Source organism: Gossypium hirsutum, chromosome D11, assembly GCF_007990345.1.
Source record: "Gossypium hirsutum isolate 1008001.06 chromosome D11, Gossypium_hirsutum_v2.1, whole genome shotgun sequence".
NCBI classification, from domain to species: domain Eukaryota; kingdom Viridiplantae; phylum Streptophyta; class Magnoliopsida; order Malvales; family Malvaceae; genus Gossypium; species Gossypium hirsutum.
In genome coordinates this window covers 64,148,454-64,166,260 of record NC_053447.1, presented here as the reverse complement: position 1 = coordinate 64,166,260, position 17,807 = coordinate 64,148,454, and the positions used below count along the sequence as shown (strand labels likewise).

General features: G+C 33.3%; 2 protein-coding genes and 1 long non-coding RNA gene across 3 annotated transcripts; 1 reads left to right on the top strand and 2 right to left on the bottom strand.

Moving 5' to 3' along the window:
* Positions 1-5,079: 5,079 nt before the first annotated feature.
* On the bottom strand, positions 5,080-5,800 carry LOC121223418 (uncharacterized). Its single transcript, XR_005920770.1, has 2 exons — positions 5,575-5,800; positions 5,080-5,424 (listed from the first exon to the last, which is right to left on the bottom strand). It is a non-coding gene; the product is annotated as an uncharacterized lncRNA (long non-coding RNA).
* A 565-nt stretch (positions 5,801-6,365) lies between these two features.
* LOC107923087 (3-oxoacyl-[acyl-carrier-protein] synthase II, chloroplastic-like) lies at positions 6,366-7,784 on the bottom strand. The gene is made up of 3 exons (XM_016853300.2): positions 7,098-7,784; positions 6,812-7,015; positions 6,366-6,715 (listed from the first exon to the last, which is right to left on the bottom strand). Exons 1-3 carry the CDS (start codon positions 7,209-7,211, stop codon positions 6,569-6,571), a joined length of 465 nt encoding a protein of 154 aa, XP_016708789.2. The 5' UTR covers positions 7,212-7,784; the 3' UTR covers positions 6,366-6,568.
* Positions 7,785-11,696: 3,912 nt separating this feature from the next.
* On the top strand, positions 11,697-17,596 carry LOC107929736 (disease resistance protein RPV1). Its single transcript, XM_041104836.1, has 3 exons — positions 11,697-12,205; positions 12,772-13,870; positions 14,698-17,596. Exons 1-3 carry the CDS (start codon positions 11,697-11,699, stop codon positions 15,058-15,060), a joined length of 1,971 nt encoding a protein of 656 aa, XP_040960770.1. The 3' UTR covers positions 15,061-17,596.
* The last annotated feature ends 211 nt before the right edge of the window (positions 17,597-17,807 follow it).

Below are 17,807 nucleotides of genomic sequence, written 5' to 3'. Positions count from 1 at the left end.
ATCCTCAATAGAAAATCTTATTGGTCTTGAGGAATTGGTAGTGAACAATTGTGAAAACCTTCTTTGCCTTCCTGACAACTTTTATAAATTGAAATCTCTTAAGAGATTAACACTTCAAGGTTGCTCGAGATTGGAGATTTTTCCAGAAATCTTAGAGACCATGGAGAGTTTGAGGGATCTTGATTTAAGCGGAACAACTTTGAAGGAATTACCATCCTCAATAGAAAATCTTATTGGTCTTATTGAGTTGAGTTTGAACAATTGTGAAAACCTTGTTTGCCTTCCTGATAGCTTTTATAAATTGAAATCTCTTGAAATAGTTGATATTTGTGGTTTTTCAAATCTTGTCGTAGAAAATTTGCTTACTGCCATTGGAGGCAGACCAGTGAAGCAGAAAGATATAGTTGGGTTATCCTCATTGTACAGATTAGATTTATCTGAAAGCAATCTTGAGAACTTGCCCACAACCATCAAAAAATTTCCTTGCTTGGAAAAGTTAATCTTGAGGAAATGCAAGAGACTGAAATCATTACCAGAGCTTCCACCAAGCCTGGTATATTTGGATGCAGACGACTGTACTTCATTAGAGGATGTCTCAAGCATTAAGAAGCATTTTGAGCAAGCACTATTCTGTCAGGATATAGATGCAGTTAAGGTGCCTTCGTTGGTGTTGATGTTCACCAACTGCTTCAAACTGGGCGAGAAAGGTGTGGGGAATGATATAGATGTAGATGACAGCACTTCAGTGTTTTGTAAAAACTTGGGTTGGCTATTTACCAACTGCTTCCAACAGGATCAGAATGCTGCGAGGAGATGCCATTTGAGCAAATGGTCACTGTAATAAAAGATTATCATCAGGTCAGCTTCTTCTTCTATATATATCTTCAATCTGGCAAATGGATAGCTATATGCTGAATAATCAATCATGTTTCTAATAATTGTAATCAAACAGGCACCCCCAGAAAGCAAAAGAAGAATTAGGATTCTTACATGCGTCCCTGGAAGTGAAATTCCGGAATGGTTTGATTTCAGAAGCTTAGGATCTTCCATAAACATCCAATTGCCTTCAGAGTGGTGCTCTAATAATAGCAGGATAAACTTTCCATGTTTCGTTGCTTCCGTTGTTGTTTCATTCCCAGACTCTTATAATGGTATGGAATTCAACATTGAATGTGAATGTCATCTAAAATCCTGTAATGGCGATAATCAAGACCTTACCTGTTCTTTCTCCTTTTGGTTTGAAAGCGGATTGTCAGATCACTTGTTCGTCTTATATGATGATTTCAAAGTTTGGGAGTTTGGTAAAAGTGAGGCATCAAACAACCGTATTTACAATGTGGCTTCCTTTCATTTCTACATTGTAGGGTGGGGTTCCTTAGAATACGAGGTAAAACAGTGCGGGGTTCATCTATTATTTGGAAATTAAGGATTCAAAGTATGAGAGCTGAGTGATGCTTCATCCTCTATACTGAAGTTCAAACCCTGATCATGTTTATTAAATATTTAACATATTACGTATTTATCATTGAGTTTATTTTATTATTGTAAGTGATATTTATTAATGTTTATTTTTTCTCAAATTTTTATATCAATCTGACCCGGTTCAAAAAATTCGAGTTTATTATTTATTTAATTTTTTTAAGAAAAGCATTAAAAAATATATATACATTTTATAATTAATTTTGATGAAAATATTGTTATTACAAAAATAAGAATTTTATCTTATTTCAAACCAATTCAAATATATCATAATTATAGGCGTTTGTCTTTTTATAATTCTTTTATAAAACTAATTTAAACATTATTACTTTCATTATTTCCCATTTGAATTTTTCCAGCCACTCATTTTATGCCATGTGTCGGCAGTAAAATTTGAATGAGGAAGAGTTAATGGCACTAAGGGGTTTTCATAAAAAAAATTTTGATTAATGATTCAATCGAGTGAGGACTTCAAACATTTATAATTTGATATTGTAAATTTAAGGTTAAACTATGGTTCAAGGATAAAATAAAAATATAAAAGGACTAAATACAAATTTTAAGAAAAATAAATGCATGGTATTTAGAAAAATTCGAAAAATCGAGGGACCAACATGCACTTGCGAGCAAAGGTTAAAACAATGTATAATTGATTTCCAGAGAGGGCGAATTAGGCTTTGGGTAAACAACTTTTTTAACGGAAGTTAAAAGAGAAGGGATAAAATTGTAATATTTTGATAATTTCAATGACAATTAAATAAATTTTGAGAGTTGAATGGTTGAAATATAATTTTAATCAAAAGTTAAGGACAACCGGTGTAATTTACCTTTCATTTCAATTTGTTGGAGGCTCGTGCAAGGTCCCACACGCTTGAGCAGTTGATATTCAGTGGGAAGTATGGCTATAAGTTTCTAAGAAAGAACCAAATGTAAGAGTAATTAACTTTAAAAACTGGCTTTTTTACTCATATGCTTCCTTCAACATCTTCTTCTTCTGCTGCTGCTGCTGCTGATATGATCAAAGCAAGGAGGTACAATGTTCTCCTTAACTTCAGAGGCGAGGATACTCGTAATGGTTCCACAAGTCATCTCTACAAAAATTTGTGCCGAAAGAAAATCGAAATTTTTATAGACGATGAGGAGCTTCGAAGAGGAGATGAAATTTCACCAGGTTTGTAAATGTAACCTTCTTTGCCTGAGTTTAACTATAAATTCGGATAAAAATTGTTACAATAAATATCAAAGAACAAAAAATGAATTAAAGCATAAATAAGTCTTACCAATTTATTAAATCAAACTTCAATAAATTTTTTGACTAAAAAAGAGAGAAACGATTAATTCTAAATCTTCCCGAATTTTAATCTAATAATATAAAAATATAAGGCAAAAATAATATAATAAAAAAATAAAAGTGTTCTTAATTAAATAAAGCAGAAATTTTCAAAATATCTCTGAAATTTTCAGGTCAAACTTTAAGGGCATTTTTGGTACCTTCTTAATATTTTTGGGCTTGAGAGACGAATCCCTGGAGACCAATTGGTTGGGTGGGGTCACTTGTTTCTGTGATGACAATGCTGAAGTTAGTCGATTTGTGGAAAATGAGGCCTGGTTTGGTTTAAATTATACTCTCTTGTTTGCAAGGGGGATTGGTCTCACTGCATTTGTTGTGAGGTAAAGTATTTCGGAGCTCATGTATCATTTGCAAAGGACGAGGCAGAGGTACAATCACCTAAAAGTTTCAACTATCAAAACTGAATCCTACTTCAAGCTTAGTTATTTCAACCGAAGAGTTTTTATATTCTTTTTGGACTTAATTCGTTGATTCAATTTCATACTACTCTAACATTGTTAAAATGAGATGAGGTGAAACCGGCAACCAAAGAGCATGACCGTAAGCATTAATAAAAATGAAAATAAATAAATTTATAAAAAATATATTAAAATTATTTAGCATTAAGAATGAATCTAAACAAATATTTATCTAGATTCAAATGCACTAGACTCCAATTTATTTGGATTCATTCTAAATGTGTTTTTATATGTTAATTTTTTTTATAAAATGTCAAGTTTTTTATATTATTATTTTTTATAATTATTATATATTTGAAATGATGAATTCGGTACGGTTCGAGTTTATAATGTTTGGTTTAATTTCAGGTTGATGTATGAAAGTGTAGTTTTTTATTAGAATAAGTAGATCATTTTTTAAATATAATAATTATAATTATAAGCATAAATTTAACTTTTAAAAATAATTTATTAATTTTTATAATATTTTATTTTTAAAAGAAATAATTATACAAAAACGATCAATATATTTGATAGTTACGAATTTAATTAATTATATTTGCATATTGCAACAACTCAAATTGTTTTAAATATATAAAGACCCAGTAATTAAAATTATTTTATGCTGCCCACGAAGTTGACTTTGAGTAGAAAGGGTAAGTTTCTAAGAAACAACCAAATGTAAACTGTTTGGATTAGAGGTGTATTGGATTAAAGGTGTATTGGATTAGAGGTGTAATAGCAAATCAACTGTTTGGTTGAATGTAATGGAATAGAGGCGTAATAGTAATCTTGTGTTTGGTTGAATGTAATAGAGGTGTAATAGCATAATGGAAAAAACTAAAATGACTAGAATACCCTTAGCATAAATTTGTTTTGGTAAATGATTATTGTTATTGTTATTTAAATTATAATAAGATTATTATTATCAATAATAAATAATTTAATCATATTTAAACATAATTTTTATTAAATATATTTTAATTAAAATATATAATTTAATAAAATTCTTAATAATTAATATTCTTATATTAATTTATTGAAATCATAATATATGATACTGTAAAATATAAATTAACATAATTACTATTAAATATATTTTAATTAAAATATATAATTTAATAAAATTCTTAATATTAAATATTCTTATATGAATTTTTTAAAATCATAATATATAATACTATGAAATATAATTTAACATAATTATTATTAAATATAATTTAATAAAATATATATTTTCAATTACTTATTTAATATAAATTCAAATTAATGACGATTAATTATATTAGATATATATGATCTTGTACTAAAATTATTTTAAATTACCATATTATTTAATAATTGGAATACAGTTAATTTCTTACCAAATTATCTAAAAATTTTAAAAATTGTGTTTGGTAAAAATTTTAAAATAGCTGGCACAATAATTATGTTTTAAATTTTTTTTACCGTACCATTCTAAAAAATTCAAATATTGTTTTCTTAAAAAATATTAAAGTGCGAAATTATCATCATACTATAGATAAATATTGAAATTTGTCACTGTACTTTATTTTTATTTATATTTGCCGTTATTTTTTAAAAAAATATGAGTAAATTTGTAACTTAGTGGCAAAAATTAATAAAATTTAAATTTTAATGGTAAAATTCAATAACATAAAAATTAAGTTACAAATATCTGTTAAACTCTTATTTTAAATTTATATTGAATTTTTATTTTTTTAAATTACAAATATCTTCATTTAACTTAACGAGTAAATATAATTCTTGACTTTCCTTTCTCATCATCTAAACAAAAGCACAATAAACAAATTGTCAAAAAGAAACCCAAATCCAATAGTTGGGAGATTCAAAAGCTTTCTCCAATAATGTGTTTCTTCTATAAGAAACAATGCTTATAAGCAGCTTGTCAAAGCTCAAAATCTATTTAGTCCTATGTCATACATCCAATGTCATTTGAATACAAACAGATAACTTGGCTTTAAATGGCAAAAGATATAACCTTAGGTGGACTCATTACAAGACTAGCAAGAATTTGACCAGTGATGTTAGAACACACATTCACAGATGCTAATTTGTATATATGCTCCCTCACATCAGCACCAAACCCAGTAACCTCCATGTAACCTCCCCTTTTTCCACACTCTCCATAATACCCTGGAGACAGTAAAAGAGTTTATATTCTGTGTCAAAATTCCAAACTTTGTATAAGCTCATTCACATTCCGTAAATGAAATAATAGAAAAATGAAATTGCATGAACCTTTTTCATTTATAATATACTTTTCTGAAAGCATTTCATTGATACCTGTCCTGTTGGGTTGCCTGGATTTATTACAACCAAGGCCCTAACAGTGATGCCATTAGACTTGGCTTCCTGCAGTTGTTTCTTAAGCTCAGATACTTCCAAACCCCATCCTGTAGCTTCATCAAGATAGTAGGGAACTTGTAAAATCCAAAAGAAAGTTGTAATTACAACAACTGGCCGATCAAAAAATGGTTGGACGGTTAAAGGAAATCTCTATTGCCAATCATTTAGCAAGTTCTACCGGGAAAGACAGCTAAGAAGTAATCCTCAAGAAACATAACGCAACTTGATATAGGTCAGTTAAAGCTTGGTCAATGAAGCAAAAAGTGAGTACTTACTTCACTAACAGATAATTAAAGACAGCTTACAAATAACTAAATACTAAATAATGCTTTAAGTTATTATATGCTTGGAAACTAGATGCACTAACAGTAAAAACGTGACAGATAAAACAGTCACACTAAGCAAAGACAGCATTCTCTACATGTAAACTAGTGTATCCCTAATTCATAATAAAACCCAATGTAAAGTCAATCAATATCATATATCAAGGGAAATCAATCAAGCATACCCCAACAGATGCCAAAACATGAAGATCATGCTAAACATTAAGAATAACTCAATGCTGACTACCTTAGGACTTAAAACCATGCTAATTGGACTTATATTTCAACACTCAACATTGAAAACAAGGGCCCCTTCTTTCTCATTAAAAGATAGAAATGAAGTAAAATAAACACAGCATAACCATTTTCTCAAATGAAAAATCATACTCTTAAGGCATATAGAGGTCATTGCAATTAGGACTTCTTAATATTATCAATATCATATAAAATATTATCGTTCAGGTACATATACATCGTTCAGGTGCATATAGAGGTCATGCAAAAATAATATACATATAAAAGCCTAGATTGAATAATTAGGACCCATCCATCCCTGAAGAAATCATCAGTTTAAAGCTCAAACTCGAAATTTTAACATCCATCAAGGTCTATCTTAACATTGCAGAATCTAAATTTAAGCTAACCAAATCCATTGCAAGCATTATAGAACCCATATTTGTTGTAGCAAATGGTACGCAAAAAGGATTCATCTTCCTGTATGAGATCCTCAAAGCTTCAATCGCATCGTTGAAAACCTGTTCATTCCACAACAAGCAATGTATATGAATCGATGGATATAGAAAGAAAACTATATACCATGACACTTTCCTTCTTCTAGAAAAAGATTTTACCTTCATGCCACCCATTGCTGAACCAATCAAAACTCCGCATTTCGTTTTATCTAACTCCTCCATTACATCTTCATTTACTCCCCCATCTTGCAAAGCTTTCTTTCCGGCAGTAAGAGAATAAAGCATGAATTTGTCCATCCTCTTGGAAAATTTTGGTGCGACCCATCCATCAGTTGAGAAAGATTTGATCTCTCCAGCAATCCTCTGGAGAGAAAACAGGAGCAGTAAGAACGAGCAGCAGTACAAACAAGAGCAAAACAAGAGATCCCAACCAAAGACAACTTACTTTCGGAAACTGAGCGCAGTCAAAAGTCTCGATTTCACTTATACCACTAACACCCTCGAGCAGGTTGTTATAGAAAACATCAGGCTCATGTCCAAGCGGAGTTACTACTCCCATCCCGATCACAACCACTCGTCTTTGCACTAACAAGGCAGTAACCTTTACCTTTCGAGAGAGCAATCGGTCGAAAGAGTGTCGAAACCCACTACTTGAGAGCAATCGAAAGAGTGTCGACTGGTTGAGAAGGCCAATCGAAAGAGTGACAGATAAGTTGTAAAGAAAAAGAAAAGAAGGGAGAAGGTAGAAGGAAATCAGTCGAAACTTGAGCAAATGGGCAGAAGGTAGAAGGAAGGAAGACAATAGGGAAGGCAATCGGGAGGGTAAAACAGAGAGCAAATCGACAGAAAGCAAATCGGCCAAAAAAGAAAAGAAATGAAATGGGGGGAGCAAGCTTGAAGGAACGGAAGAGGAACACAGGGGATCGGGGAGGGTAAAACAGGGAGGGTTTGCTGAAGTCGTTCCTAATCTGGGCAAAATGGGGGGAATAGAAATCGGTGATTTTCACCGATTAGGAAAGTAACCGATTACACCCGTATTACCAATACTTTAAACCAAACACGGGATAGAGAGGGATTAGGTGGGGTCCACCGATTAGGGGTGTATTGGCTTAGCCAATACACCAAACCAAACATGTTGTAGTTTTCAAAAGATGTAAGCTTTTTTGACATTACTCATTTCCCATTACTCTTTCATCAATTCCGGCTCAACCCAAGAACTGGACTTTGAATTTGCTGGAGAAGTCGTACAATTACATGTGAATGTCCCACACGCTTTTGCAGTTGAAAGTAGTACTCTGACTGCAAGTTTCTAAGAGAGAAGCAAATGCAAGGCCAATTCACTTAAAAACAATAGCTTTACTCAAAATCCAATAATCTCTCAGCGAATCCGGTGGAAAACCTGTTGCGGAAGCGACGATAATATTAATAACAATATTATCAGAAATATTTAGATAATTATTATGCCAACAATTATACTAAGAAAATTCCCAGTTAAATTGGAGGGGTCACAATGGTCCCGCTTAAAACCCAACAACTAGACAGAACTCACTTAGATATTTATAGCAATAATAACTAAATAAATATAACCAACATAAAGCTATTAAATAAAAGCAAACAAATAAGAAATAAAATACCAGAGTTTTAACGAGGTTCGGCCAATTTAGCTTACGTCCTCGGACACTACCAAATTAATATTTCCTCTAGAAATATTACAAAGGAGAAGATTTTGGGATGATACAACCAAAGGGGGAGGGGTTCTATATATAACAAACCAAACCCCCTCCATTTCTATCTTTTCCTAATGTGGGATATTGCCAATATTCAACAAATCTCCACCTTGGCGATATTCCACATCTTCGAACATCTTCTCATAACACAAACTTCAATAGTGTCTTCAATTTTGCAACCAATCGCCTTCTTCCCTTTTGGTAGTTGTGCCAGCTTCCACATCTTGTTTTTCTCTAGAGATTGCATTTCCTCTTCCATTGCACCTAACCATCTATTATTCTCTAAACTCTGAATGGCTTCGGTGTAAGTGGATGGAATATTATCAACAACTGGAAGTGCATAAGCTACCATGTCAGTGAAACGAGCAGGTTTCTGAATTTCTCGTCTCTGCCTTCTGACTGCAATTGGCTCTGATTGCTGTTGAGGTTCTTGGGTAGAAACCTCTTCCTCATCTGACTCTGCATCTGCCAATGAAGAATCACTAGTGGTACCTTTTGCTGGAATTACCACACTCTGCTCAAACTCCACCTGCTGCGGAGTACACTCCACCTGCTGCGAAGTACTACTCACTCCTTCTGGATTTACCTTATTCAACATGGCAGATTCATGAAAGGTAACATCCCTACTGATTATCGTCTTCTTTGCCTCTAGACACCACAAACGATATCCCTTAACACCAGCATTGAAGCCCATGAATAGAGCCTTCTTTGCTCTTGGATCTAACTTTGATTCTTTCACATGATAATATGCAATAGAACCAAAAATGCGCAAGGTGTCATAATCAGTAGAAGGTTTTCCATACCATTTCTCCAAAGGAGTCTTGCCATTTATAGCAGATGATGGCAAATGATTGATGAGATGTTGAGCGTACGTCACAGCCTCAGTCCAAAACTTTCTATCTAATCCAGCATTAGATAACATACATCGAACTTTCTCCACAAGCGTTCGATTCATACGCTCTGCCACCCCATTCTGTTGCGGTGTTCCACCTACGGTGAAGTGCCTTACTATGCCACAATCTTGGCATATCTTCAGGAAAGGATCGCTTTTATATTCTCCACCATTGTCTGATCGGAGAACCTTAATCTTCCTTCCTGTCTGATTTTCAACTTTAGTTTTCCACTTAAGGAAAACTTCAAGCACCTCATCTTTGTTCTTCATAGGAAACACCCAAACTCGTCTGGAAAAATCATCAATAAAGGTGACAAAATAACGTCTTCCTCCAAGTGATGGAGTCTTGGACGGTCCCCATACATCAGAATGCACATAATCCAGAATACCTTTAGTATTGTGAATCCCAGTGCCAAATTTCACCCTTCGTTGTTTTCCCAGAACACAATGCTCGCAAAATTCAAGTTTGCAAGTCTTTGTACCTTTCAATAATCCTTGCTTGGCTAGAGTTTGCAAGGATTTTTCACCAGCATGGCCCAAACGCATATGCCACAGCTGTGTTGCCTCAGCGTCCTTCTTGGTACTCGTAATTGCTGCTGCTGTTGTCCCGACCACTGTACTACCTTGGTAGTAATACAGATTGTTCTTTCTTATGCCTTTCAACATCACCAATGCTCCTGAAGTTGCTTTAAGAACTCCATCTCGTATTGTCACAACTAGGCCTTTAGATTCTAACGACCCCAAAGAGATGAGATTCTTCTTCAACTTTGGGACATATCGTACATCCCGCAAAATTCTAGTAGATCCATCATGACTCCTCAGTTTAATTGAACCTATCCCGGCTATTTTACATGTGTTATCATTACCCATGTAAACAACCCCTTCATCTAGTTTTTGAAATTCAAAGAACCATTCCCGAATGGGACACATATGATAGGAACAACCAGAATCCATGATCCACTCATCTGCATATAATGTTGAAGATGTCATACTAAGAGAAAAGTCTGACTCTGCTTCACTATTGCATTCTGCAACATTTGCATCTTGCGGAGTCTTCCCTTTTTTCTTCAATTTTGGACAATCTTTCTTCCAATGTCCTTTTTCTTTGCAAAAAGAACATTCATCTTTGGCAACAGCTCGACCTTTGGACTTTCTTCTCTTCCCCTTAGACTGACTTTGCTGACGACCTCTTGTTACCAATGCTTCCACTGCTGCTTCACCTGAACCTTTCAACTTATCCTTTCGGCGTAGTTCATAGCTATACAATGCAGCAGTTACTTCATTGAAAGTTACTTCCGATTTTCCATGAAGTAGAGTAGTTTCAAGGTACTCAAACTCCTCAGGAAGCGATCCCAACAACATTAACGCCAAGTCTTCGTCTTCAAAAGTCACATCCAAATTCAACAAATCAGCCACCAGCTGATTAAAATTGGTAATGTGCTCGTTCATCGTGGTACCAGGAACATAATTGAAACGAAACAGTCTTTTCTTCATATGCAACTTATTTTGACTGTTCTTCTTCAAGAATTTCTCCTCCAATGCTTTCCACAATTTACTTGCAGAAGTCTCTTTACTAAATGTATACTTCTGCTCTCTGGAAAGACATGATCGAATTGTACCACATGCCAATCGGTTGATGGTCTTCCATTCTTTATCATCAACCCCTTCTGGTTTTTCTTCCTCAATGGCAATATCTAGACCCTGTTGAAAGAGGGCATCTAGAAGCTCACTTTGCCACATGCCAAAATGACCTGTTCCATCAAAAATTTCCACTACAAATCTCGTATTTGCAGTTCCAATCCTCGGCAAAATGTACGAAGTGGAAGTTGTTGATATGGATGGTTTTTCTTCTGTCATTTTTGCCATAGCTTCTACTTAATAGCCACCAAATGCAGAATACCCACAAGCTTTAGGAAATGTTTCTGATGTGTAAGATCAGACTAAGCTGCAAACACAGAGCATACTACAAAACCTTGGCTCGGATACCAATTGTTGCGGAAGCGACGATAATATTAATAACAATATTATCAGAAATATTTAGATAATTATTATGCCAACAATTATACTAAGAAAATTCCCAGTTAAATTGGAGGGGTCACAATGGTCCCGCTTAAAACCCAACAACTAGACAGAACTCACTTAGATATTTATAGCAATAATAACTAAATAAATATAACCAACATAAAGCTATTAAATAAAAGCAAACAAATAAGAAATAAAATACCAGAGTTTTAACGAGGTTCGGCCAATTTAGCTTACGTCCTCGGACACTACCAAATTAATATTTCCTCTAGAAATATTACAAAGGAGAAGATTTTGGGATGATACAACCAAAGGGGGAGGGGTTCTATATATAACAAACCAAACCCCCTCCATTTCTATCTTTTCCTAATGTGGGATATTGCCAATATTCAACAAAACCAATATGCTTGCTTCAACATCTTCTTCTTCTTCTTCTTCTTCTTCTTCTGCTGCTGCTGATATGATCAAAGCAAGGACATACGATGTTTTTATTAGCTTCAGAGGCGAGGATATTCGTGATGGTTTCGTAAGTCATCTGCATAAAGATTTGTGTCGAAAGAATATCAACACTTTTATAGACAGCGAGAAGCTTCAAAGAGGAGATGAAATTTCAGAGGCACTGTCGACGGCCATTCAAGGATCGAGGGTTTCAGTCATTGTTTTCTCCAAAGACTACGCTTCTTCCAAATGGTGTTTGGATGAACTTGTGAAGATCATGGACTGCAACAAATGTGTTGTTCCTGTATTTTACGGTGTAGACCCCTCAGATGTACGGAAACAAAGAGGGAATTTTGCAGATGCATTTGCAAAGCATGAGGAAAATTTCAAGCATGATGTTGAAAAGGTGAAATCCTGGAGAACTGCTTTGACTTCAGCTGGCAATTTATCCGGTTGGGATTCAGAAAAGATTCGGTAATTGCAACTCCACTTCATTAAAGTCGATCATTTGGAAGCAGAGAGATTCAAACTTCGACTTCATTTCATTTATCCTCTTATCCCCTTTCACGTTTTCATTAAAATTTTTTATTAGTGCTTGTAGTTTGTAAAAATTATTCCTTGATAAAATTTAGTAGAATTTAAATCCATAATTTTCGTAAAATGCAGGGGCTAATCTATCTTAAAAGGACCATACTTTTGTAGACATAGAGAGCGGACACATTATAGAAAATAAATGAAGCATTTTAGTAACATGTCAAGCATTTATATTCAACAGTGTTCTTCTTTAATTGCTTCCTTTTCCATGTTTCCTTCTTTAACACACCTTCGTTCGATTCTCTTATATATAAATTATACTGTCCAGTCCATTGATATATTTATTTTCAAAGAAAATTTGTAATATGAGTATATAAAAAAGGTTGTAGATAGTGAAATTTGAATTATAGATCTATTTTTAAAACTGATCATATGAATGATCAATTTAGTTATTTATTTATGTATTCTTTTTATTTCTTCCATAATTTGTTTCTTCATCTACATAGGCCTGACTCAACACTGGTAGATAAAATTGTCAACGATATATTGAAGAAATTGAATCGTGGAACTTCAAGGGCTAATTTAGAGGGTTTAGTTGGAATTGAGAGGCGGATGCAGAAAGTTTTGTCATTATTTCAAGATGGATTTCCAGATTTTCAAATTCTAGGTATTTGGGGCATGGGAGGTACAGGCAAAACTACACTTGCCGAAGCCATTTTTCACTATGTTTTAAATGGTTTCCAAAGCTACTTCTTTCTTGAAAACGTGAGAGAATCAGATGACCAAGGAACATTATCTCAATTACGTCAGACATTTTTTTCGACCATATTGGACGATGAATATTTATATATCTCAACTCCCACAATTGGATTAAGCTTTCTTAAGGATAGGCTTTCTAGGAAGAAGGTTTTGGTAGTTTGTGATGATGTGTCAAAGTTAAGCCAACTCGAGTATTTATTCGGAGGAAACAATCGACTCGGCCCTGGAAGTCGAGTCATCGTTACAACTAGGGATAAACAAGTGCTTATCCAGTATGGCATTGATCTCATTTATGAAATGGAGGAATTATATGATGATGAATCTATTAAGCTCTTTTGTCAACGTGCCTTCAAAAGCAATCATCCCACAGAATATCATCAGTTGAAGCTATCACAGATGGTTTTAAGTTTTGCTAATGGAAACCCTTTAGCTATTAAAGTTATCGGATCCTCTCTTCGTGGCAAGACACAAAGCTACCAGGAAAGTGAAGCAAAGAAACTAAAGCAAGTTCCTAAGCCGGACATTCAAAAACTGTTGAAATGGAGTTTTGATGGACTAGAATGTGGAGAGAAAGAAATGTTTCTTGACATTGCTTGTTTCTTTAAAGGGGAGGATCGAGACTTTGTAGCAAGGATTATGGAAGCTTGTTATCTTTCTGCATATTCAAGAATTGAGAACCTCATTGATAAATCTCTTATATGTGTTTCAGAAAACAAGATAAAAATGCATGATTTATTGCTACAGATGGGTTGGGATATCGTTTACAACGAATCACCTTTAGAGCCTGAAAGACGCAGTAGGCTGTGGATTCCTGATGACATCTATGACGTGCTAATAGAAAACAGTGTAAGAGCCTTGTTCATTTCCTTCACTTACATTACCATCACTCTTCTTTTTCTCTTGGCATGACAAATAGGGGTGAGTATTCGATTGAGTCGACTCGAATCGAGTCAAAATATTTCGAATTAGTTAAGTTGATGAATTCTATTTTAACAACTGAACTTAATTTGAATTTTTTTTTTCAAATCAAATCTGGTTGAGTCAAAAAATTTCGAGTCAAGTCGAGTTGAGTTAACGAATCCTATTATTTATACTCAATGTTGCATTTATTTGGACATATTATTTTTACTAATAGACAAAATATAAGATTATTTAATTACATAAATAATGATTTTGCACTTAATGGGTAAATATTTATCAAAACAACGTAGTTTTATCTTTTCTTATTCGGATAACTCGAATTGTGTAATTCATATTCGGGTTAAATAAAAAAAATTAATTTTTTTTATTCAGGTTAAAAATCTCTTTTATTAAAAATTTTCTTAAATTAATTCTACGTGTAGCTAATCGGACCTACGAGGAAGGATTAGGAGATTTCCCTCTGATAGCGACTTGCAAATTCCTTTGAATATCTGTTGAATCTGATGCTTTCGAAAATTCAACCCTATTCTCGGATAGAGATAGTATTCGTTGCTCCGACAATGTGCTATATCATCATGCATTCGAATTTCACAATTGAGTCGTGTGTGGAATTTCACATTTGTTAGGATACTTGTTATAATGTTATTGGATACATATACTATCTCACAATTATCTTGAATTCGAATAACAATATAATTCTTATTTTGCATATATCTTGGCACCTTATTCTGACATACTGCTCTTGATTTTAGGGGACAAAAACACTCAAAGGCATGCTACTTGACATGTCTAGAATTCCAAAATTGGAATTAAAAGCAGAAGCCTTTGTGAAGATGCGAAAACTTAAATTCCTCAAGTTCTACCTTCCTTCTACGTTTGGAAGGGTTCAAATGAAATCCAAAATCCTCCTACCTCAAGGGCTTTTATCACTTCCTAATGAGCTAAGATACCTTTATTGGGAGGGATACCCTTTGAAAACTTTACCTACCAATTTTGATCCAAGGAACCTAGTTGAACTTGATATGAGAGATAGCAATGTTGAACAACTCTGGGAGGGAAAACAGGTACTCATTTTTCTTTCTTTCTTTATATATGTTAGAATTGCACATCGATAATAACAATAAATCGCAAAGAAAAGAAGAAAAATAGAACATACAAATTTTTACATGAAAACTCTTTCGGGAAAAAATCAAGGGCAGAGGACCAAAAATTTACTATGTCGAATTCAAATGATACACAAGAGGAGTATAGACTATGTCTATTTATAGGTTTGTAAAATCATATTCTAATCAAAGTTAAATAGACGTAATGCAGTACGGTTAAAACACTTTATTCTAATCAACATCAAATAGAGAAAGTAAACTTCTATACGGATTCCACTTCGACCCTCGACCTTCACCCTCACAAATTCCCCTACCTTGCCACCATTTTATTTTTAACATGATTTTGGGTCACACCTCTAACAATAGATATACCTCGTTCTCTATGGTGTTTTGTAGATTGATGTAAGCATTTTTTGAACTAATTCCAAGCATTTTTTTGAACTAATTCCATTGTCATTTATTGATTGTATGAAGTTTCCTCTACATATCAATCTGCACCTTTTTTATGTTTTCATAATAGCTTAGGAAAAAAGACCATTTCTAATATGACTAGTGTTTAAGTTATTTTTGCATTAAAAAAAAAAAGGAGCTATAACATTAATATATTAGGGCTATGTTTGAAAAAAAAATCAAACTATATTGTTGATCCAAGCTTTAGTTTGAGCTTAGTTATTAAGCAAGTTGAATTTGAATATCCTAACACTTATTTGTTAGCTATCATTTAATTTCTTTATCATATATCTATCTATATAAGGTCAACTAAAAAATTATTAGAAGTGGTTGACCACAACATCCTTCCAAATTAAAATATTTAATTTTATCAGCATATCTTACTATTTTGATGTACATAGAGTAAATTTTCTATTAAAATTTTGATTTGATATTTTTAATTATTGGGCTCTATATATTTTAAATCTGCTTCAAACATTTTATTATATATACTATTTTTTTACCCTTGTAATGCACGAGCTTATTATGTATATAAGTTAATTATAATAAGTAAATTTAAATAATTTATTATGTGCATTAGTATAAGGATTTAAAATTGTTATAAAGTAAATCATTATAAAGTCATGTTGGCAATGCAATATGTTGAATATCAAAACCAATTTATTAAAAAATATGTTTTGTTAGTGTTTATTGTTGTACAAAGTTTAGCCATTGTCTTTAGTTCTTCAATACTAAGTTTAGTCTTTAAGTATTTTGTTAGTAGGGCAATGAATCTCACATTAGTTAAGAACAAAAAGAAAAGGGATTATGAGTCTATATAAGGACCATATCCCACATTGCTTATAAAAAATAAGGGAAGGGGGACTTTTGGTCTATATAAAGACCTATGTTGTAAGACATATTTGCAGTTACCAAATATTGGATCTTTTATTTGGTTTGTTTAAATTCATCTTCTTTTTCTTATTTTGGAATATAGGGAGGTGTAGGTAAATATTAGTTTAGTGATGTTGTGGGCTATCTTCCACATTAGAAAATAAACTTTCATAGCTACTTGAAGATTATCCTTGGTTGTTTAGTTGTTATAAGGAAATGTGGTAGTGTGAAATTGCAGGTCTAGGAAAGAAAGATTCTAGTTAAGGAAACGATTGGTACTTAAAATTGTTCGTTGTGACCTATCTCTTTTCCTTGGGAACCTATCGATGCATTGTTCATGAACTACTTTCACTATTCCAATATTTAGTTGTGAGGCATTTGTTGACAAGATGACAGACCCACAAGTTGTTAGCAAAATGAATAAGCTTAATAACAACTATAATACATGGTCAACTTGCATAATGTCTTGTATGCAAGGATAAGACCTATGAAAGGTTGTTAATGGCAGTGAAGTGACGCAACCGAAAGCTGAGAATGCAAGTGGCACACTAGGAAAATGGAAAATAAAAGTTGGCAAGACAATGTTCGCCTTAAAGACAACCATCTAAGAAGATGTGTTAGAACACATATGTGATGTTAAAATCCCAAAGGAAGCTTGGGATATGCTCGCCAAGTTATCCTCTAAAAGGAATTATGTGAAGCTCTAACTTCTAAGTTACCAATAGCACGTGTTAGTAACACAATAGTTTCCCCTCAACATAATGAGATCAAGGTAGCACTTCAAAAAGTCTACCATATGCCAAGTATGAGGAAAAAAAATCTTGTTTCAGTAGCACAACTAACATCTACATGTCATGTTGTTTTGTTTGGTCCACAAGATGTGAAAGTATACTATAATCTTAAGAATATGAAAGAGCTAATAATGAAAGGAAAAATATTAAAGTCAGTCTATGTGATGTCCATAGAAATTGTATACGTTGACAAGACAAGAAGAAATAAGATGATGGACTTGCATGCAACTAAGTAACATCAGCTATTCTAAGATAGATGTGATGGCAATAAGGTTAATGTTGAAAGGACTCCCAAAAATTGAAGTGAGAACAAACACAATATACGTGGGCTGTCAATATGGAAAAACATATAAATTGTTGTATAAGGAGTCCAAATTTAAAGTGAAAGAATCATTAGGGTTATTCCACCTTACGTGTTTAGGCATGTTAAACAAGCCTTCATGAGTGGGATGAAGTACATGGTGACCTTCATTGATGATTATTCTAGTTATTTTATGAAGAAAAATTTGAGGATCTTTCAAAGTTCAAAGAGTTTAAAAGGGGTTGTGAAGTAGAGGTTGTTAAAAGAGTCTATTGTCTAAACACTGATAACAAAGGAGAGTACATCTCAAATGATTTTTTAGGTTTCATTCAAGAATGTCAGAT

Excerpts from the sequence above, each read along its gene's own strand:
- LOC107923087 (XM_016853300.2), bottom strand. The coding sequence starts at position 7,211 with ATGGGAGTAGTAACTCCGCTTGGACATGAGCCTGATGTTTTCTATAAC. Across the intron at positions 7,016-7,097 it reads ACTGCGCTCAGTTTCCGAAA|AGGATTGCTGGAGAGATCAA; the intron begins GTAAGTTGTCTT and ends TTTTCTCTCCAG. Across the intron at positions 6,716-6,811 it reads CAGCAATGGGTGGCATGAAG|GTTTTCAACGATGCGATTGA; the intron begins GTAAAATCTTTT and ends TGGAATGAACAG.
- LOC107929736 (XM_041104836.1), top strand. The coding sequence starts at position 11,697 with ATGCTTGCTTCAACATCTTCTTCTTCTTCTTCTTCTTCTTCTTCTGCT. Across the intron at positions 12,206-12,771 it reads TGGGATTCAGAAAAGATTCG|GCCTGACTCAACACTGGTAG; the intron begins GTAATTGCAACT and ends TCATCTACATAG. Across the intron at positions 13,871-14,697 it reads ACGTGCTAATAGAAAACAGT|GGGACAAAAACACTCAAAGG; the intron begins GTAAGAGCCTTG and ends TCTTGATTTTAG.